Raw genomic sequence first — 22,808 nt, forward strand, 5'->3', positions numbered from 1 at the left:
TCCCTTCTCGAAACCCCAGTTCCAACGGTGTCAGCACCCAGCAGTTTGTCCTCTCCGTGCTGGCTGACAGCCCGGCTCTGCTGATCGGCCAGTGATGGCTGCAACACTGGTGTGTTTACCAGGTGCTTTTCCAAGTCCTGCCTGCTCTGACAAGGTACTGTGGATGTATTTTTGGCTGGCCTGTGTAGCCTTAGCCTTGTGAAGGTCAGTGAAGTAGTTTCTGCACCTTACCAGACCAGCCTTGCAGTGACAGCAGTAAAGTCAGCAACAGCAATAAAGTACTCCCAATGTCCACAGCAGGGTGATCAAAAGTATTTCAGAGAAGCAGGAGAAGGCAGTGGGACAAGACAGAGATGGCAGGCTGGATAGGTGGACAAGGTAAGACACATTCCTTAATAATCTGCCAGAGTTAGGAAAAAGCCAGGGACAGGCCAAACTATTAAGTTATTCTCTGACCATCACCCACAGTCTGCATGGGGTGAGATGTCACAGAATAAAATCATTTAGGTTGGAAAAGACCTCTAAGATCATTAAGTCCAACCATTAACCCAGGACTGCCACATCCACCACTAAACTATGTCCCCAAGTGCCACATCTATGTGTTATTTGAACACCTCCAGGGATGGTGACGCAGCCACTTCCCTTGGCCGCCTGCTCCAATGCTTGACAACCCCTTCAGTGAAGGAATTTTTCCTAATAGCCCATCTAAACCTGCCCAGGCACAACATGAGACCCTCTCGCCCTATTGTTAAATGGAGGATGAGACCGACCCCCACCTGCCTACAACCTCCTTTCAGGTGGTTGTTGAGAGCGATAAGGTCCCCCCCTGAGCCTCCTTTTCTCCAGCCTAAACAGCCCCAGTTCCCTCAGCCGCTCCTCACGGGCCTCGTTCTCTAGACCCTTCCCCAGCTCCGTTGCCCGTCTCTGGACACGCTCCAGCACCTCAGTGTCCTTCTTGCAGTGAGGGGCCCAAACCTGAACACTGGATTTGAGGTGCGGCCTCACCAGTGCCCAGTACCGGGGGACAATCACTGCCCTGGTCCTGCTGGCCACACTGCTTCTGATACAAGCCTTGATCTAGGCAATTCTGGACTCCTCATTCCCTGTCTTGGTAACTTTTCTCATCACAGATCTTGTGGCCTGTCTGAAATAATGGATAGACAGTAGACATTTCTACTAAAAAAGGTTTTTTTCCTTATCCTGAAATTTTGTCTCTTGCTGATCTTCACATGTAAGCAGTAGGCAAATGCTCTATGAATCTAGATTATGCAGACTGGCAGCCCAAATCTGTGTCTTCATCAGAAAATAACCTTCACCAACCAGGGCCAGAACAAGCCTCTCATGGCTGGTTATGTTTCTGGACAGTTGCTCTGTTATCACAAACAAATCCAACGACATGGTGGCTGCACTGGGAGAAGCCTGGTTTGCCAGTCCTGGCAAATTGGCATCCCCTTTGCGGGGGCGGTGGTACCAGGGATACCAGGGTCCTATGTAAGTGGGACGTGTAGATCCTGCTCCAGTAGAAGGCTGCAATGGCCACAGCCAGGGACATGTGCATTTGTGAAAATGGCTTTTGAGGCAGTTCTGCACCTACAGCCTGGGAAGAGATGGTCAGGGGCGTCTAACCGCAGCCTACAACCGTCTGCAGGAGAGGTTACATGGGCGACAGAGCCACGTTCCTCACCGGGGTGGATCACCGAGGAGGAGGGGATGGCTGAACAGCTGCTTGCCAGCCAGCACCGCACTCCGCCGCCGGGCTGCCCGGGGGGCCGTGCACCTCCCTCCTTGCCCGCTCCCGCGGCAGGCATCGGCGGGCCCGGACAGCCCCAGCGCCCGCCTCCAACCGGGCCAGCCTCCGTGGCGCACCACGCAAATGGCAGAGCCGGGGCCGCGCCGGCAGCTCGCTGCCCCGCCTCGGGCGCTGGGGGACGAGACGGCGCTGTCCCGCCGGCGGGGCCGGGCCGGGGCCGCGGGGAGAGGCGGGGCGGCCCCGGGAGCGGGTGGCACCGCCCCAAGATGGCGGAGTACGCGCAGCTGGTGAAGCGGGCGCTGAAGCACCTCGGCGGCCATGGCGGCGTGCGCGGCGCCCTATGGCAGCTGCTGAGGTAACGGCGCCCCCGGAGCAGGCGGCGGGGGGGGCTGCCCGCTCCCGCCTCGCCGCCCCCCGCGGGGTCACCTTGACGGGTCGCGGCCGCGTTCTGGGCGCCCTGCGCCGCCCGAAGCGGGGGTGCCGCGGGCGGGGGGACGGCAGGGGACGGGCGGTGCTGCTCGCCGCCGCTCGGCGCAGAGCCGCGGTGGCCGGCGGGCTCGGCCTGCCGAGCGGCGTGCGGTGCCGGGCCAGGCCCGGGCGAAGGCCGCTCCGTGCGCGCCCCCGAGGGGCGGGGCGGTGGCCGCTGGCGTCCGGTGGGCAGCGGTTACCGTGCCAGAGCGTTCCCCCGACAGGCTCCGGCGGGTGGTTTCTCGTCTCCGGGCATCTGAGTGGGTTCCTCCGTGCCGCGCTGTCGGTATTGCCCGGGCAGGTTGCCCCGGTGTCCAGCCTCAGCCCGCCCTAGTCCTGCTGCCGCAGCCGTGCCTGCCGCGGTGACACCGCGCTGCGACCGCCCTCCCGGCCCGGCGGCGCCGCCGATTGCGGCTGCTGCGGGCCGGCCTGCTGCGGTGCGAAGCTGGGGGGCAATTCCCCCGCCTTACCGGCTGTAATTCGTTAACGTATCGAGCCCTGCTCTGCCTCTTGGGCAGCAGGTGGTCACCATTGACCTGTGCCCCGCTTTGGGTGCCCTCAAGCCCCAGTGGCGTTTTGGTCCCCAAGCACAGAACCTTTCACTCACAGGTGTGTAACTTTCTCCTGTGCTTTTTTTCCGCCCACACTTGCATCTCCTCCCTCCCTTGCAAAGGGTATTTTGAATTGTGATGCAGCACCTTGAAGCTCCTCCCGAGCAGGAGGTGCTGTGCACTTTTTTTTCATTCAGGCCCCTTGGGGAGATGTAGGCTGGAACGTGATCCACGTTCAGCACTGTCAGTAAGCTGTGTTACCCTTCTAGTTGGCCTCGAGGAGGTAATGGAACATTTCTGCAGGGTACGGTGGGTGTTGTAGGCCTGACCACACAGCCCAGAAGCCTTTTTTTAATCAGTACTGGGAAGTCAGAGGTATGGGATAGGGAGGATTCGCAAAGTAAAGTTCCCTGCAATATATCAAGGGCTCTTTTGCGCTAGAATAAGTAAGTCAGGTCTTCTGAGCATTGCTGAAGACTAACTTATTTATTTTTCTCCCTGGTCATCATAATAGCCCTTTTCCTCTTATTTCTTGCAATTTAAATTGACCTCTTTTGAACAGTTAAAGGTAACATTTTACGCAGTTGCTGATAGGCCTCATTAGTATTTTCATACGGTGGCTTTAGTACTTCTTTGCTTCACTGAAGACAGCTCAGTTCACCTGGTACGTGTTACTTAATTGGCAGTTTGTATTGCCTTGTGACATCCTGATATTTTCCTTCTGATTACGCATGCACACAGTGCTTCAGATCTTACTAGTCTCCAGGTGCATCACCTTATGCTATGACCTTCATAGCACTGAGTTTCATTCCGGTGGTATCACTCCTGAAGACAGTACAGAACCTCCTGTACAGTGATGTGACCTTCATCTCTATGGTAATGCCATAATCTGTCAGATCCCGGTGCTTTTTGGGGGTGGTTTCTGTTTTGTTTTTGTTCTGGTCAGGAACCCTGTAAAGTATTAAATAAGGCTACTAACATCAGCACTCTTTGTGGAACTTCACTAGTAACCTTCAATCAGCTCTGTATATCTTCCTTCAGCTGAGCATGTTGTGTTCTTCCTGTCAATCAATGTATTGCTCCTTTTACAATTATTATACATTTAAAATTATTTTCTGATTTGTTTTGTGGTACAATAATGCTTTTCTGAAGTCAGCTTGACTTTTGGGAGGTCTCGCCTTTGTATTCCTACTAACTGTGGTGTCAGGCAGCTTCTGGCTTTTCTCTCTCCACTGTAGAAAGCAGCTCTGAGAGACCATCCTCTTGCACAACTTTTAAGAGAGAAATTTCAAGCTGTTAAGTAGTATAAGTTAAGACAATATGCAGTTTCCCTGGCTAGTATTTTTACTATTATTACTCTCTGCCACCCCCACCCCAGGTTGTTTTCTCCACTTTGTTTCCATTCTCAGGCTGTAGCTATTACATTGGCAGTTCTCACGATTAAATGGAACTGTGGGAAAATAAAAGTGTAGAAGAGTTTGAGTATTAGGTTTCACCAGAGTGCCTCTTCCTAAGCACATCTTAATGAATGTCTTGTCAGAGAGGTTTTGTGAGTCAGAGATCACAGGCTGTGTTGACATGTTCTGCCATGCAGAAAAAGGGAACAGGCAAGACGGGAGGCAGTGGGTTTTTTCTTTTTTTTCTTTCAGAAGACTGAAGTTAGGAGAGAGGTGTGTTAGGTGGAGAATCACACCTGATGCTCATAACCATATCAACCACAAACACAGGTGCTGCCTCCACTTCACACCACTGAATCTTCCATCCCACTCAAGGAATAGACTTTAGCACAGGAAGAGTAATCAAGGTTTATCTTTCTTGGAACAATCGATGTGTTTAAGAAGCAGTTACTGGCAACTTGGCAGAATTATTTACCCTTATCAGGATTCTCTTTCTCTGCAAGGGTGTTATTCTGATTTTTCCTCCTTTTCTCTGTATGTTTGCTGCTAAGGTGACTGGAACAGGTTTTATGCAGTAGAAGTCAAATTATTAAGAGCCTACATTCCTAGAAAGTCTCCTTACTCAAGACTCAGTGAAATTGGCTGGAAAATGTCCTCTGGAAGCCGTAAACACCTCTTAGTGTTTGATACCGGTATTTGGGACGTGAAGTCATGACAAGGGCATAAGAACCCTTGCAAGAAAGAAAGGGGAAGAAGGAAGGGGGAGCAGCACTGAAACAGCTCTTTTTCTGAAGCTGGGAGCTTGGGCTTGGGTAGCTGAGCCAGAAATCTTTAACTGTATCTTTGACAGAGGAGAGCTGTGTTAGAGAATCTTTCTGCCTGGGACTACAGAGGTTTAAAATGACTACTTGGTGGAGTGATTATCACTTTCACGCATCCCAGAGGAAAATTTATTTGTGGGCTGTGTAGTTAAAACTCCCAACCAAGGAAGCATGCATGTGCACATTCCTTCTGTCCCTTGGGGTTGAGATGAGTATGTGTATAATACTACAAATAACTAAAACATTTGAGAGTAAACTTTTCTTTATATAATTCTGCCAGGGATATAGTGTCAGTAAAAAGGAAAACAAAGGTGCAGATGTACGGGGAAAAGAGCACTTCAGTAATTTTAAGGTTTTATCAATAAATCACAAGTTCAGTTTAATTATTGATATTTATAATAATGTTAAAATATGTTCTATATAAAGAATCAAAATTGGTATGTTTATCTGGGTCAGTGTTAAGTCTCCTGGAGTGGCAGAGTATGTTCTTGCATCTTTCACGGTTACACAAAAGTTAAAAACTTAACAATTGTAATTCAGGGTTTATCATGTATTTCTTTGGCAAGCAGCTACACTGTCTTAAAACATCGCTGTTCCTCTCCTGCAGGTTAGTTCTCACACATCTGTGTAGGCACTAACCTCCCGTTAGTGAAGCTCCAGAAGCTGCTTCGGTGCTGACTGCTTTCCATGGCAATTCAAGCTGAAATGGTAGTAACAAGTAGTTGAGAAGGATGGTAATATCTTCAACTAAGTGAATTAACACATGTTTCTGGGACTCTCTTCCACAGTATTTAAGGTTTTGTGGGTGTTAAATTGTGCCATATTGCAGAGTTGCTTTATCTCCCACTATAAAGAGCTTTTAAATAAATAATAGCACCCAGAAGCCTTTTTATATGACTGTTACCCTGTCAGTGGGGTGCACAGTTAAGGCACGCTGAGATTAGTTGCAGGAATTGGTGGTTATGTTTTGCAATCCTTAAGCTTAAATAGCTTTTTTAATAGCTTTACATATATGTGTTTAAGAAGGGGTTTTTTACAGATTTTTAGCAACCTCTAAGAAAACTACCACAATTTCATTCTAAGATGATGTCAGTTGAAACTGTTGTTTCGGGAATTCACAGAGTCAATGATTTGAAGACTGGTACGCTGATAGGAATTGACAAATACGGGAACAAATACTATGAAGATAAAAGAAACTTCTTTGGTATGTATGCTAATGTGAATCCCTCCTGAGTGACTGTCCAGCTTCGTATAGCTTGTGTAGTTTCTGCTAGTGAAATAGAACTTGTTGCCTGCCCAGCTTCTTTGCGTTTGACTTTTGTGAGCCTTAGAGGCAGGGCTCATAGAAATGTTTTGACATTTTCTGTCTCTCCTCTGCTTCCCTCAATTCATTGACATAGTCAATCTGAAATAATAAATATGGGATAAATATAAGCCAGTCAGATGTTGTCTGTAGAGTTATGCCTATATGATAATAACATTGAGAGCTGAATTTGGTCCTTGACCTAAAAGCTGATAGCTTAACAAGTGAGGGAAGAAAGCAAACTGCCTCACAGCTGTACTTGCTTACATGGTCACTTCGGGGCAAAGCAATACAGGGTAGCTTAAACTTCCTATTGCCTTAAGTAATGGGATTTTAAATAACATTTTTAGAGTAGTTGAAAAGGTGGCACCTAAAACACTGAAGGTGTCACGTAAGCTGACAGGCTGCTTGGGCCAAGCTCTTCCTGCTGTAGGCTGACTTGTAAGGTGCCTGGGGAAAGCCGTGCTGGTGAGCTTCGCTTGGTAGTTTTATACAGCTGAAACTTAGTTTAATCTTAGGTTACTGATAGCGATGTCCTTTTGGAAAAGATTCCTCATAATGGGGGGAAAAAAGATCCCCAAGCCTGTTTCTCTGCCTGAAAGTTTTGTAAGTTCCTATTTCCTGTTACTTATACAGTAGCTAATAATTGCTTCCTTGTGAGAGCGTTAGATTCAGCCGTAGGAAAATACAGTAAAGCAGAAATACAGAAGACTTAGAAAAAGAAAGGCTGAACTGGTTTTGAAATAAGTGCCCATAATGGTAGATCCTTTTAGTCAGAATACTTTTCCTTGTGTTTTCATGAATTCTGATTGTTACATAAATTTTTTTTCCCCTAATACAATATTTCTGTTTGTTTATTTAAGGTCGACACAGATGGGTCATCTATACTAATGAAATGAATGGCAAAAATACCTTTTGGGAAGTTGATGGAAGTATGGTGCCCCCTGAATGGTAAATCATTTAGCTTCATAATGTGGACAGATAGCAGTTGTGTAATTACCTGTACATTTTCTTGTATTACAAAGCAGAATATTTTTTAAAAAATTATAGTAATAAAGTTGTCTTGGACACAGCTATATTACATGTGACCAGAAGATTTCAGACTGATTACTTTTAATTTAGAACCGCATTCATGATGTTATATTGCTTACTGTCCCGACAGTCACGCTCGCTGCTTCTTGGAATGAATGAGAAAAGCATTTTGCCAGCTAAGTTGAGGAGGCCTAACCGATTTTCCAGTTTTCCTTATCAGTTGTGATTCCATCTTAATGGTTTTTCAAAGCCTACAATAACATTGCATACTCGGAGGTAGAAAAAATATTTTTATTAGCCATTGTAGACAAGAACCTAAAGAATGTAAGGCAACAATGGAACATTCCTCAATACACAGCCATCACAGCATAATCTTTTCAACTGATACATGTTGCTGTATGTTGATGAACACCAAAGGGCCGGGATGTCCTGTATGTTGACTGCTACTTGACTATAATTTTTCCTAAGGTTTTAATTTCTGTTCATGCGTTTCAGTAATAATTCTGTGCAACTTTCAGTTCCAGAAGGTGTCTGGCCACACAGCTGCTAATACTTTTTTTGTTTTCCTAAATAACTCGGGGGGGGAAAAACACACACGAAATAAGGTAGCAGTGTATGCTGGCAAAAACAGTATCTGCTCGATTCTTGAAGAATATGAATAGCATTTCAGCCACAAAGCAGTGAAAGGTGATATAAAGTATTATTATTCCTGTGATAAATGTTCCATGGCAAGGCTGAGATTGATTATCTAACTCCTAAATTGTGGCTCTCACTAGAACATCTGAGAAATGTGTGGGCAGACTGGCTAGGTAGTTAGTGTTGTTTCAGATTCTCCCAGCCTTAAAATTATGTTTAGTGCAGTTAATGCTTTTGTCTGTCTTCTCCAGTTAAGAGCTTAACGGCATTGTTTTTTTGAAGTGACATTAATATATCCAAAACTGGCACATTCATGCCAGTGTGGGGCCACTCCTTGTTACCTGCATAATAACTGCTGTTTGTTTCTAGTTTTTATCCTTTTGCTATGAGACTGTGCCAGTTCTCAGTATTTCCTTTATTTTGAAGCACGTTCTTTTGTTGTTTTTTTTCCCCTTTGCTCATGCTTATGTGTTGTTTATTGTGTCCTTACAAACCTCAGTAAAGGGTTTCTCCCAGAGTATCAGTGTGATGTTTTAGGATTAAGTAGCTTGTTTAGATCACATAAATTAGCGAGGTAGAAAAATTTGTTTTCCTATCGGTGTAGAAAAAATTGTCCTAAAAGCAATGGTAAATATTGCATTATTTTCAAGACTGGTCAGTGCAGTGGGGTAATAAAGGGTAAACAGTCCTGTGTTCTAAGGTATTTTTGTCAAGGAATTTAATTCTTCAGTACTGTTCAGCTTTTTGGTTTGGGTTGGGTTTTTTTGTTGCTCATAATTTTGTATGTTCCATGGCAACCTTAGATGTTTATTCTTATGTAGAATCCTAGCTTTGTGACACTTGTAAATAATTGATGTGTAATTCTATGCTGTTTAGATACATGTTTAAAAATAGAAGTATTGTGACTAGGAATACATGCTGTCTTGAGACTGTATTTTTTTTCATCAGATGGTATACTGTTTTAAAATTTTAACATGTATAGACTTCTGAATTGAGACCATTAATACATTGTAAAAATCGCTGTCAGTGTGATACTGGGGTTGTGCAGCTGTGCAGGGTTTTTTGGACCCAGGCATTTGTTGGAAATAAATTAGGTTGTGTGAAATTACTTCTATTCACAAAGCGATTAATTTGGTCCATAGTATAATAGTATCTGTCCTCTTAGTTGTAAAAAATGTTTACTTCTTAAAGCACTAGCCCTCCTTTGAACAGACAAAAACATGGGATGAGTTTGTCATCGTTGGGTCAACTGGGAAGTACCATTGTAACAGCTGGGTTGTGATCTGAATACTTCTAAACACTGATTTTTGACTTCTGGTTTTAGTTAATTCCGCTCAGTAGAGCATTCTGTTGGTATGTTGTACCATGTATGTATGTTGCAGATAGGAGCAGGTTTTACTACATTGTTTATGCTGGAGTAACTTTCAGAAAATAGTTTGCAACTGTCATGCCTAAAGATGACCCTTTTAACAAAATCAAGGTATAAGACTAGGGCTAACTTAGATAGTTCAGGTTTTCCTTTTTTAAATGTTAATGCTAAGTAGTTTGTAATGGTTTTGTAGTACTCTTAGAAAAATCCTACTCTGTGTAGGATTGCACTACTGATTACACCATTTTCTTGAAGTATAAAGAACACTAGCAGATGTGCAGGAAGAACAGTACAAGTCATACTACAGGTTTTTCTCCATGTTTATGGATGTTGAATACACTGTGCGTCCTAAAGTATAATTTTGTGGTCAGTCGTGTGCCTTCAGGATTGTGGAATATGAGTGATGTTGAAATACAGTCAGATGGACCTCATCATGTGTGATGAATTGGAAAAAAACATTTTTATATACTGAAAAGTTCTGAAAACAACTGTGGAAAAAATAAAACGAGAATTCATTTAGCTATCCTTTACCACCTTATGTCAGATACTAAAGAAAAGGAAAAAGCAGCCAGAAAAAACATCTCTTATGTAATAACATATATTGTAGTATCATTTTTAGGAACTGCTGAATATTTTTGGTGTTCTGAAATAATTGATGTGATGTCTTTTGACAACGGATGTACTGAAACCACAGTCTGAAGGAAATCAACAGAGTTGTTTTGACATACATCCACTATATAGGGAATTGAGACTGTTGTATTTTTAAAATATTGCCATACCAGAATATGTGGGCTTGTGGTTTATTCTGATTTAGTTGTGTTATTTAACCTCTTTGCTGCTCTGGGTTTTCTTTTCTTATCTTCAAAGTCAAGATGTTAGTTGTACTTCATTGGAGACAAGTTAATTAGAAAATTTTTACAATTCCCTCAATACTTGCATTGGGAATTACTAGTATTAATCTTCTTGTAATGCTATACAAGATATTCGGCACCTTTTCTTTCCCCCTACACAAAGACATCTTTTACACAGAAGAGCCAAAATACCTGTTTCATCTCCTACTGTTCAGAGCATGTTGTTTGCAGGAAATTAGTACTTCCATTGTTGGACACACTGAGCATGCTCTGCAAGCATAGAAACAATAAAAGTTAAATCTGTTTATGCCAGTGCCTGTGTGCCCTCTGTTTAGTGCTTTCATAGATGTTTCCATTACAGGATTGCTCTAATTTTGGGGCTGTGTGTTGAGGTTGTTTCCATTTTACTGTTACGTTAGAAGGCCCACTATTTCCTTTAGTTTATCCTTCTTTCATCTCCCAACCTAAAAAATGCTACAGTTTAGCAAATCACCTCCAGGAGCCCCAGGGGGTACTTTTATACGACTGGCATATGCTGCTTCATGCATGTGCTCACGTTCACAGGTAGTCCCAACTTACATACAGATACACTCATTACAACCAAAACTTTTTCCTGTTTGCTCAAAAATAATGAAGAATCAAGCAGGAAGATGATACAGATAAATCACTTTCAGGTTTAATATTTTATACTTTTGGCTCTAAAAAAGCTTTTGAAAGGTTTTAGGGAAGAAAAAGCGTTAAGATGAAAAGGAACATGTGACCTCTTGGGAGTCCTTGAGCAGCTCGTGAGTACTAGTTAGGGTGCCTAAAGTATTTTCACAGACAGAATTTTCATAGTAAAAACCAGCTATCTTGGCTATGTACTACTTGATAGTAATGCAGTTTGCTCTCTTCCTAGGACAAGGGCTGTAGGGGTTCTAGTTCTCTCCATCTACCCTCCCACCTGCCCCAGTAGAAGCAGGCTTGGATCACTGTCAAGCTGAAGCCTAAAATGTTAGTGAGGAAGTGTGCTTAAAGCAGCGTTAGCTTTTTCCCACCTTAATCAAAGACTGCACAGGGAAGTGAAATATTAGGGGTGTAAAATATAGAGGAATCAAAGAACTCTATGCAGCTTTTTTCATGAACGTTACTACTAGCTGCAGGTTATCTGCACTCGTAAGTTTGGCAACATAGCAAGTTGCATTGTCTTGCTTCATGATCACAAGAGGAAAAGGAGTGAAATCATACGGCTGTGTGCAGAGACAGAGGGCAGGACCGTGCTCTTCTGGCACCTACAGCCTCTTTATGGTATGCAGGAGGAGAGCAACTGGCAGCGCTGCAGGATGATCTAGGTGTTACGGGGACGGCAGGTTGAGTAAGTCCATGTAGTGCTAAGAAGAAACATGCCATCCTGAGAAGTAGAAAGAATTACTGCCTGCACTTACACTGCAGTGACTCATCCTTTCTGCTTATTACCAGAAAGACTTATGTAGGGTATAGCGTTTTGACTCTGGGTACTGTGCTCTTAAAAAACCTGAACAACAAATACACACATGGAGCAATGGAAGAAGACTGGGGAAGAGCAGCAAGAACAGTCAGACATCTGAGGAAAGTTGGAAAGAATTTGGATTGCTTAAAAAGGAGGGGAAATGACCATGGATATAATCTTAAACCATTTAATCTCTTGCGGAAGGGAAAGGCATAGTCTTGCCTTCCACAGATAGATGGGTAGAATAAGTAGTAGTAAGTTTAAACTACAGAAGAAGTGATACAGGTTGGACATTACTATCCTTACCACTAAAAAGTTCTACTCATCTTCACTGGCGTAACTTGGTTTGGGAAGATGAGCAAGCCAGCGTTACAGCAACTGTGTAACAACTTAAGCAGGTCTCTTCTGGGAGCGGTGTGGATGTACTTGATGCTTGCTTGGGCCTAAAGCATTTCCCTTCCAGACTTTTATTTCTTGATTCTTTGATCCTCACAATTAAGATGAAGGGAGAGGACTGAGTATTTCAGTGTGCTTAATGTGTTTGGGATCAGAGGAGCAAATAGCAATTTCCCCCACCCCACCCCCCAAATTTCCTATGTCAGTCTTGATCTTCAGGTTTTGTTCACATCTCACGGAAAAGTTCCCTATGTGTCTGTTTATTCCTGCCATAGGCTCCTATTTGCTATTCAGTCATCACGAAGTACCTGAAGGTTGGAAGAGCATAAGTTTGTACTTGGAGGATTCTGGGAGGTTCAGCTTGAGCCCGCTGAGGGGGAGCATCTTGGAACTCAGTTTTCCGCTTTCAACACAGTTATGCTGTGGAGTAAGGCTTCCTTTGGAGAGTATGTAAAATCCAGCAAGTTAAGGCCTGATATCTAGACACCAGGTGTGCTACATTCAAAGCCTTCTGTAGCTGTCCTCACACTGTTCATTTACCGTTTATCTGGTTTAATGTAATTTAGTTTGTGTTTTGGCCAAATACTTTGCAAAAGCAAACCAAGAACTGATGTATGTGTACAAACTAGTTAAAAAGAATTTGCTCTTTCAATATATTTTGTCCTGTGGGGAAAGAAGAGCTGTAATTTGAGAATAGTTTTTTTCCTTTTGCAGGGACAATTAATGTTGCCAGCACCGTCCTATATATATGTAACATCTGTCCTGTACTTTGATATTTATTTCCTTGTGGTGCAAGTCTGACAACTTTGGAAGAAGCTTCAGGAGTGCTAACTTCATACAGTGAAATATTTCAAATTTAACTTCAGTTTAATAATCTACATCGTCTTTGTTAGTTGATCTGACAGCCGAAGAAGGGAGGAATGTAGCATCCCAGACTTGAAAGTGCCAGCATACTAAGAAATGTAAAGAAATGTGCTATTCTCCTGTAAAACTGCTGCTTTTCAAGTCTGCTGAGGAAAAAAAAAATGAATAGAAAAGGAAGGGGTTTTAAGATTTCCATCCTTTCAGTAGCTTCACAATAAATCTGTGGGGTTTATAGCTAGATTAAATCCTAGTGTGGTGTTTTCAGGTAGATGAGATGCTGTCTCATTACTGTACAGTGGTATCATATAGTGGCTTGCATGAGAAACCAAAGTTATCTCCCATGTGTAAACCAATAAAAACATGTTTCTTCTCCCTTTTTCCTTCTCTTTCCATTCTTCTCTGCCCATTGACAGTAACGCATGTCTTCTCATTTGTCTTACTGCAACATGGTTAACTAGTTGAAAAAAGTGGATGCTAACACATTGGTAAATATCCTGAACTTGCGTAGATGGTGCCTGAACCTTGCAGATGCACATATGGTAGTAGCTACGGAGTTTGTGTAGCCTCAGTTCTTGTTTGACAGCTTGTACATCATATAGTTGGCTTTGGTCCCTTGTAGCTTCAGTTTGAAATCTCCTTGCTTTTAAATATTTGTCTAAGATGTGGGAGAAAATTCTACATAGTCTTGAGAGCATTTAAAGATACTTTGAGGTGTCTTGCATCTGTTTACCCAAGGAAAAGTCCAGAGGTTTTGCTAGCCTCGGTCCTTGGTGGTGACTCTGCTCTGTGATTCAGAAAGCTGCTTCAGCCTCTTCAAAGCTTCTGCTAGCCTGATTTTCTTTGCTTCATGTAAGTTATCTGCTTCTTTGTAGGTTTTAAGTCATTAATTCCTTTTGAATCCTGTTTTTCCATGCATGGATTTATAGGCAGAGTTTGTATAGAAATCTGGCCATCTGCAAGACATAAAATCTCTTTATTCATGCTGTTCAATCTATTGCATGAACAGCTTTTCTTCAGCATCTGGGAGTAGAGTCTATGAGACATCAGGGCTTCAAAGGACTCTTTGAGGGAGGCTGTCAAGGGGAAAGCCTTCCCAAAATAAAAGTTTTCGGATTTTATGTTTTTTTGCTTAAGTGGAGAGAACAGGAGACTGCAAACCGCAGTGCTTTTGTAAGTCGTATGTTGGGCTTCTGAGGTGAATCTGTTGTGACCAGGCTTAAGCCCTGAAACTCTTAAATATAATCATACTTAATAGTGGTTGGACTAAAGAAACTTCCGAAATTTCTTCAGGTATTTCAATACCTGTGACTGTACTGACATGTCTTGTAAGCAAGCGATTCTATTGCTAATTTCCAGTGAGAAAATGCGGTTTAAGGATTGGGTTTGATACTGAGATGAAATCAGGCTCCAATTTAAATAGATCAGCATAGAACTTCAGAAAATCCTGAAAGCAACTACGTTATTTACTCCAAAATACTGTATCTTAAAAGACTTTATGGATTTTGTCTTAGAAAAGCTGCAAACAATAGTTTAAATGACAAAATAAAACTATTCTGTTAAATGAGTAAATAACTCAATGTTGTGATAATTTTTCCAACGTTTCAAGGAGCAAGTCTGTGACATAAGTACAGTTGTGATGACAGAGGTGCTGGAGTCATGCAGGTGTGAAATCTAGTTGATTTTAACTGAGCTTTAATATAGTTCTTGTGCTCCACCTGCTTCAGCCTGTCTTTCAGGGCCTTTGTAACTGCATTTCTGTCCGAGAAGACAATTTTTTTGCCTTGTTGGTGTGCATGACCCTTGGGGGAGTGGTGAGGCGTGGCGACAGGTGCATGAATAGGGTTTTGTGTGCAGGGTCCCTACCCACTATTACCAGAAGCATCACTAGGTGAAGGTGTGTGACTAAGTGCCTCTATATGTTATGGTAAGCAGTTTTGAAAAGCTGTGGCTCCTCTGGAGTGTACAAGGAAGCGTTTTGAGGTGCAGTACTTAAGTCAGTATTGGCAGAATGTGTATGGGTACATGGACTGTTCTCTTCCCCTTCCTCCCATGCCACCAACTGTGTTTGTGTCAGCAATGGAGAGCCAGCTGCTGGCTATGAGCGTTATGATCCCACCTCTGTCAAGGTAGCTTTTTGCAGCGTTTCTGCCAACTTTGATGCTAGCCATGATAGGACACGTGCTATCTCAGGTGGTGTGAAGCACGGTAGTACACAGAATTCTTGTAATAGGCATGAATGGGGAGGGGGAGTTCACCTAAGGTCAGAGCTTTGTGTAATGTGGCCAGGCCATTTCAGAGGCTGGTAATACCAGGTTTAAAATCCAGCAAGGCCTGATCCTGTATGCTCAGACCACATTGCAGTTAGTAGTGCTGTGGGGCTGCTGCCTTCCAGACAGAAATAGTTACCCACATCTTCTTTATTGAATAGAAGTAGTGGGAAATGTGTACTTCAGATGACACCAGACTTACAAAGGAGAGGTGGGGAGAGGAAGAGAGACATCTCTTGCGCATTCATGTTATTGGGTCACTTTGTCTGAACTTTCAGACTCCTGAGTAGATGATTTTTCCTATAGGAGGCCATTCTTTACCTCTACACAAGGTTTTTCTTATTAATTTTAAAGGATGTTATGGTTCCATCTGGTTTTGTATTCAAGCCAGTTTCCTGGCAGTCCCTAGTCCTACAGTGTGTGGCTTTCATTTGGGGTTTTCATTTGTTTTTTACTTACAGAAAATGAACACATGGCTGACTTTTTTTAAAGTGAGATTTTTGTACTACAGTTGTATCCAAAGTTGTGAGTCTTTCTGAAATAAATGACTAGAAGCTATTTGACTGAAAAGATAATCAACCTTCTGTAGAGCTCTGCAGGTTTAGAATATACTTGTCAGTAATTTCTCACTGCTTTTATTGTAGTTCTGTTTTGCTGTATCAAGGAAGTGTGTTGGATTTGTTGCTGAAGGCTGAAGATGCAATTTTTAGGCTTTCTAATAACTGAAATGGAAGATTTCTTATTTTTAGGTCAAGTCTTTGGCAGAAGCCTCTTTAATTCTACCTGAGTAAAAAATACGTAAGCTTGCAAAAAAAGTCATAACCTCACTTCTGTCATAACTGTATGCAGTATGAAGTACATGTAAACTGGCAAACAATTAAAATGTTATTCAGGTTTGAAAGTTGTTTTAGGCACTGAAATAGAAAAGAGATTAAATCAATTCAGTTGATCCCTGCTGTAGCATTTTAGTAAATTGTTATGGAAAATACTTTGCTTGATCATTAGTGTTTTTTGCACAGAGGAGGATTGACATTTAGTTCATGGGTAAAGGATAATCACTATAATCACTTGGTATTTACCCCATTACTGATTGGCATTAATCATTTTATCGTACAGTCAGTAAACACTTAGGTGATTGTTCTAGGTGAACCTGCATCATTAAACCATATCCCAAGTGATCCATGTCCTCATGAGTGCTTTGGAGATAGTATTGAAATTGTTGTGCAGCATAGTCTTCTGGTAATTAAAAACAAAACAAAACAAAAAAACCAATACACACACACACACCCAAAACACCCCGGACAACAAAATGAAACCTTGTGGTTTTGTCATTTGTAGTGCCTACCTTGAGCTGGCTGGCTGGTGAAGGCCATACAAACAAGTTACAATGAAATATTCTCTGCCCAAATACTAAGCATACAGAGCAGGAGATTCAGACTCAGATGTGCTTTTATTAACTTGCAAGCAGAACTGTTACTTACCAGTTATGTTTGTGTAATTACTTTAAATCTGTATCCTGTAGTCTTATTCAAAGTCATACTGAATTAAAATTATTTTTTCCCCCTTCTCAAAATAAATACTTGGTGTCCCTTAAGAGGAACCCCAGGAGTCAGGAGGAAGGCTTGTAATGGATCGTGTAATGTTCCTTAATAACAGTGTGTCTTTTTCCTCTTAAGGCATCGCTGGCTTCACTCAATGACAGATGACCCTCCAACTACTCATCCACCAGTTGCTCGTAAATTTATCTGGGAGAACCATAAATTCAATCTGAGTGGCACTCCCCAACAGTATGTACCTTATTCTACTACTCGCAAGAAGATACAAGAGTGGATCCCACCTACAACAGCTAGCAAATAGCAACAAAAAATGTGACTTGCCTCAGCTTTGGCTGAATTTACACTGAAGTGTAAATTGTATTTTCACTGGTTTTGTTCAAAATAAAAGCCTCCTGTAACAGCTGTAGTTTAGTATATTTAATTGGGGGGGAAAACAAGTGAGAAAACAGGAAGAGGTAGAGGACAGAATACATGACGAGTCTTAATCTCATCAAGATACTGGGCTTTTTGTCTTATTGTTAGTGGCTCTTGTCTTCACATAAGCAGCTCTCAAACTCATTTTAGCATGTCACCGTTCATGTCAGAGTCACTTCTCACATTTGTACCATTCAACAGAATACAGATATAAATTTGAAATACAGGATTCTCATCTTCAACATTATCCTTTGATAATTATCAAAGGATGTGATAACATTATCAACATTGTCTGTGTGTGGCAAATAACGTACTATTTTAGGAAGCCATTTCTTTGAGTATTTATAAGACAAGTTAGAATAATAAGGCAAATCAAGGATTGTAGTTTTTATTCTTAAATTCTTAGTAATGCATGCATACTCGTGCACGTTTACAGTATGGTGTGATGCATAATATAAAACTCCCTAATCGCCACCCCAGTGGCCACGCTATTGGCTCTGTGCTGTGTTCTTTTCCTTCTCATCCCCACCTGACAGGGTCACTTAACCCCCAGTTGCCTCCTATTAAATCCAAATCCGTAATAATTTGTTATTTGAAGTTGGGGGGTTTAGCTTTAATTGCTTTAAACTAGTTCTAGTCTTTAAATTAGTAGGAAGTAATGCTTACTGAGATCTCTTAGCCTATCTAATTAAAAAAGAATAATGTTTAATTTACTTTGTCAACAAAAGTACAGAGCACAACCCAAAAGCAATTTGAGCCGTACTGAGCAGCGTACATTTTCGTCTTGATAGATTATTTGACCTTAAGAGCCAAGCTTGCCCTAGTGCTGCTGAAGAGCTTCATTACTAACACACATCTAGACATGCCCTGCAGGCACAAACCTGGGTAGAGCAATTAACTCTATTAGTTTTAGCCTCTACTTTTTAATGCATTTTCTACCTATTTCATTCCTCTTCCTTCTTTGTCCTGTGGACTTTTTTGGATTGCAGCCTAAATGGGTCAGGAGGTACAGCTGAGAATAAGCCTCTATTCAGGGGACAGAGAGGGATACAGTAACTCTTCCTACACCTCCTGTGCTGAAGAAAGATGCCTCGGAGCTTGTTTGTCCTTTTTTTTTTGTTTTTGTTTTTGTTTTTGTCAGCTGGGACAGAAACATCATTGAGGGAGCAAACAGTTTTGAACAGCTTTGTGTGCAGCAATACTCGACAGAAAGGCAGGAAAACGGGCTTGTCCTCCTGCCTGGCTGGGCTGAAGCAAGCCTAGGACTTAGTAGCTCAGTTTGGTAAGTATCAGTCCTGTTCCTGGGGAGGAGAAGCCTGCTCATCTTGCTTTAATCAGCAGGAACCACAAATTCTTGATTTGAAATGCAGAATTTCACTGACATCCTTTGTAACATTGCTTCTCCAAGGTAGATTGTGTAAGGCACATACAGGAAATGAAGCATATGCAGAAAAATCAGCAGTCTTCTGCAGGGTGCTTTGTAAATGCTTCTGTGATTCAGTCTATTTTTCAGCAACCTAATCCTAATTTGTTTATGGAAGTTCACCTTTGCTGGTGACATCTGCCTCAGTATCCAGGCTCAGTTGCTGTCTGGTCTAAATGACATTTTAAATGCCAAGCCAGCCAAGTGTCACAGCAGATGGTGTCTTCAGCCAAGTGCAACTGAAGCACTGACAGGAATATTCTCCTTTCACTAAATGTGAGTTTTAGAAGAGGCAACTTCCTGACATGGGAACCATCTCAATAAGAAGACAAGTAGCTCTTCCAGCAATAACAGAGTGCTGAAATTCACTTTTTTAAAATTGTGTCTTTACCAGTGGTTTTCCACATCCCCATGGTCTAGGGGAGCCCTTTGCTGTAGCTACCTCCTGGTCATTGCTGTGCTGACGGCATGCTCGGCTCAGCTCCGTGCGTTGCTGTGGAGCCCTTCCCTCAACGGGGCACTGCATCATCCCTCGCTGCTGCCTGGGGCTGCGCCACTGCCTGATACAGCCAAAACTGGCCACGAGACATCAGGGTGGAGAACGACAGAGAAAGGAGCTTCAGGAGGCCATCTCCCCACGTGAAGATCCCAGAAACAATAGGACAACACAGGGGCGTGCAACGCGGCCTTACAGCAGCTGCACCGCCAGCCACACGTGCCTGCCGTGTACCGCGTTCATCACCCCTGCCAAGCTGGCTGGCATCGTGCAGCGACGCAGGCTGCCCTGTCACCATCACGAGGGGTGACCCTTGGCCAGCAGAGTTCATCAAGACCCTGGCAGTCCAACAGCCCAGGTGAGCACAACACAGTAAAAGTAAGCGGGCTCCATTAGCAGGATCCGTTGGCAGCACACCGCTCGCTAAGCCTCCAGATTTCATCTTTACAACCTGAAAATTATGCTGCCTGCACAGGCGTGGAGCAGGTGGAGATTGCCTGGCAGATGGAGGACCTGTGCTGTAGGTGAGTACAAACAACGCTGTTTTTCAAGTGCTTTCAAGACTTGGTGGTGGTGGTGATGTTCAGAGCAGCTAATGAATCCACTGTAGATGTTTGGCAAAACGTTACTTCAGCAGATGAGGTGGGTGGAGGGGAGAGGCCGCACCAGCATCGCACTGAAGAGCTCGCAGAAACAAGTTAATATTCCATAACCATTTCTAGCTACAGCAAGAGGAGAAATTTTTACAGGCAAGGACATCTTAGACCATATTTGAAGTCTGGAAGGAGAGGGGAGGAGGCCTTGTGCAAGCGCCTGCTGTACGGACTCCTGCATGCTGCACCCACCTGGCTCCTTGAGGGCACACTGAGAATGTTCAGACACTCTCCACCTTATGTTTCTGTGTCATAAAAGCTCAGGCTTCCATTTTTGGAGTGTTTCCTGCTAAGGTTAGTGCTGGGAAGCAGTCTTGAGTGGGAATTACAAGGATTATCGTTTAGGATACTGTTGGAAGTCATCAGTCCAGAAAGCCGGGGTGTGTATTTTCCACAGCTGTGGTGCGTTCAGAGTGAAACCTTTGAGTTCCTAGTTGTGGGGCTTATTCTGCTGGCAGCCGAGGGGGAGAGAGGGAACAGATCCTTGCTTTGCTAGGAGGTTAAACCTCATCCTTCCTGCAGTGTTTGCAAGGGATGCACACAAGCAGGTACTTCGAGGTTAGGGGAGAGAGGGGGGAGGAAGCAGCAGCCTTTAAATGGCATTCAGGTTCCTCATGCAAATCCCACAGTAAATACTGGATTATGCTGGAGGAAGTCTATCTCAGCGGAATTGATCAGAGCAATGCATGTCAGCGGGGAAGTACCGAGCAGGGATTTCCTCCTGGAGACCTGCTGAGCATCGAACACCACTCTCCGGTTCCCAAGCAGAGCAGGGCCCATGCGTTGGAGCTAATGGTGGCTCTTGCTTCCACACATAGGGTCCAGGAAGGGGAGGGCTTGGCTTTGCGTGCCGTTCTCAGCTGCCAGCAGGAGCACAGCCCACAGAGGATCTCCGAGCTCCTAGAGACTTCCCTTTGCTGAAGAGCCAAAACCAGGTCTGGCCATTTCATTTACTCATGTCTTCAAGTCACTTGAACCCACGTAATATCATTTCCCAGACTCATGAATTTTGCAGGCACTCTTAGCTTTGTTGGTATGTGATGAACACAAAGGGCAGAATACGAAAAAGGCTTTTGAGGAAAAAAAAACAGTGCCTTCAAAATTTATATATGTAATAATCACCTATAAGATGGTTTGGTTTTTGAAAAAGGACTTTAAGATGTACATTTATCATTTTCTCTATACATTTTAGTTAGAAGTTTTGACTCACAATTTTCCCCCTATTAAGTATCAACAGATTTAAAAAAAAATTAGAACAAGAATGTGTGCTAAGCAATATGCGTACACACAAATGTGCATGGATACACTTTTAGCAGGAAAAATAAATACCAAATTTAGTATAACGACTATATTTAGCTGGCAATTTGCCTTACAAAGTTTCCAACAAATTATGCTAAACTTTCTTAATGAAATTATAAAGATAAGTAATACAAGTTAAAAACATGTTCACATCAATGTTTCTTTTTTATTAATTAAAATCCTGAGTCACTTCATTTAGATCAGTTCATCCTGCACTGCAAACCTGATAAGGCAGAAGAGATTGATTTTGATGTTGCAACCAAATATTTTTGTCTGTGTGCACAAGAACAAAAATAAGGGTTACTGGCTAATTTTTAAGTGGGTGTTTAGAGGAGCAATGATTATGGGAGAGCTTCACAAATTGTTTCTAAATTCTAAATTGTTTTGAAATTTGTCCCCATTAAGGATATGCAGCAAACTATAATTTAAGGAGTCTTATATTTTCCTTTCTGTAAATTACCCACCAAAAACTACATTAATAGCTTAGTGTAATATCATCACTGTAATAACAACAGCGCTTACAAAATCCATTTAAACAATCTGTACTACTGTTAGGATCACTTAAGCAAATTACAGCTCAAGAGACATCTGTTTTACATTGATTTATATTTGTAGAATATTGTATATAGTTCTTTCTCTTTGCCCACAGTGTAATTTCTTTCCCACTCCTCTAATGGACTAAGTTTTCCCCTGTGATAAACATCTTAAATACTAGTTTTAAGGCAAGTTGTTCTAGGACTATTTTATATCCTTCATAGCCCGAAGGATTTTTAGTTGTTGGAATAGCAATCCATCAAAACACAGCTCGAGTGTAACAGATGAAGTCTCATGTGGTTGAGCATTCAGACACAGGCCTATTAATAGTTTGTTTTTTGAGGGTAACCATCCATAAAAATTCAGTGAGGCAAAACCAAATTCAGCAATATCTGTCCCTGTCATGATTCCCTCATGTCTTGCAGCAAAACAATGGCCAGGGGAAACAAGAAAACCGTAGCGTGTTTTAATTTGAGGCAGCTGTGTTAAAAAAGAGGAAAGATTTATTTACCCTGGCTGTCAGGGATTGCACAGAGTGGCTTTACTTTCCAAAGAAAAGAGCTAGGTGCGAGAGTTTTGCAGCATGAACCCTGGGTGCCCCTCGCTTGCCCATAACACAGCAGCAAGACCATTGTTGGCACAGTTGAGACATTCTCTGTTATTTGGCACATCTCAGTGACCTTGAACATCTCCAGTCTGACCTTCACGTCTCTCTGGGACCCAGCCTAGGGTGCCTCAGGCCACGTCGCACAAAGCTGCCCTGAGACAGAGACCTCTCTGCCTGTGGCAGGGGAGGTCGCCTCCGCATCTCAAACTGAGCCTTGTCCCTGTGGGTCTAAATCAGGTGCCGACTCCTGGCAGCACACTTGGCCTTCTGGGTACGTCAGAGCTTAATTTCTGGATGTCTGTGCCCCAGAGATCCCATTAATACTGTGAATCTATGCAGAAGAGCAAGTCTGAAAATAGAAACTGAAGCCGATGAGGGAGCTATGCTCTCTTTCTTCTGCCTCACAGATGGGAGGAGTGCAGGTGACACCAGGAGCTGTGCCCTGTACCTGCAAGTCATGGTGGCTTCAGAGTTCTCTCCAGCTGGGGTCTGGCCAGGCAGTCGGAATATGTGTCTCTCCATTCAAGAATTTGCAATTTTCTGTGAATTATTATTAAAATGGAGGAGAAAACCCCTGCCACTAAAATGAGCCTCACAGAGAGGGAGCGTATATTTTGAGCTGCCAACTCACATTTGTATTTTTAACGAGCAAG

General features: G+C 43.0%; 1 protein-coding gene across 1 annotated transcript; it reads left to right on the forward strand.

The window, feature by feature from the left end:
• Nucleotides 1-1,953: 1,953 nt before the first annotated feature.
• NDUFA12 (NADH:ubiquinone oxidoreductase subunit A12) lies at nt 1,954-17,129 on the forward strand. The gene is made up of 4 exons (XM_055808402.1): nt 1,954-2,105; nt 6,109-6,191; nt 7,154-7,241; nt 16,850-17,129. The coding sequence occupies exons 1-4, from the start codon at nt 2,017-2,019 to the stop codon at nt 17,028-17,030; spliced, it is 441 nt and encodes a 146-aa protein (XP_055664377.1). The 5' UTR covers nt 1,954-2,016; the 3' UTR covers nt 17,031-17,129.
• Nucleotides 17,130-22,808: the final 5,679 nt, after the last annotated feature.

The sequence above is a fragment of the Falco peregrinus genome, chromosome 6 (assembly GCF_023634155.1).
Source record: "Falco peregrinus isolate bFalPer1 chromosome 6, bFalPer1.pri, whole genome shotgun sequence".
Lineage (NCBI taxonomy): Eukaryota > Metazoa > Chordata > Aves > Falconiformes > Falconidae > Falco > Falco peregrinus.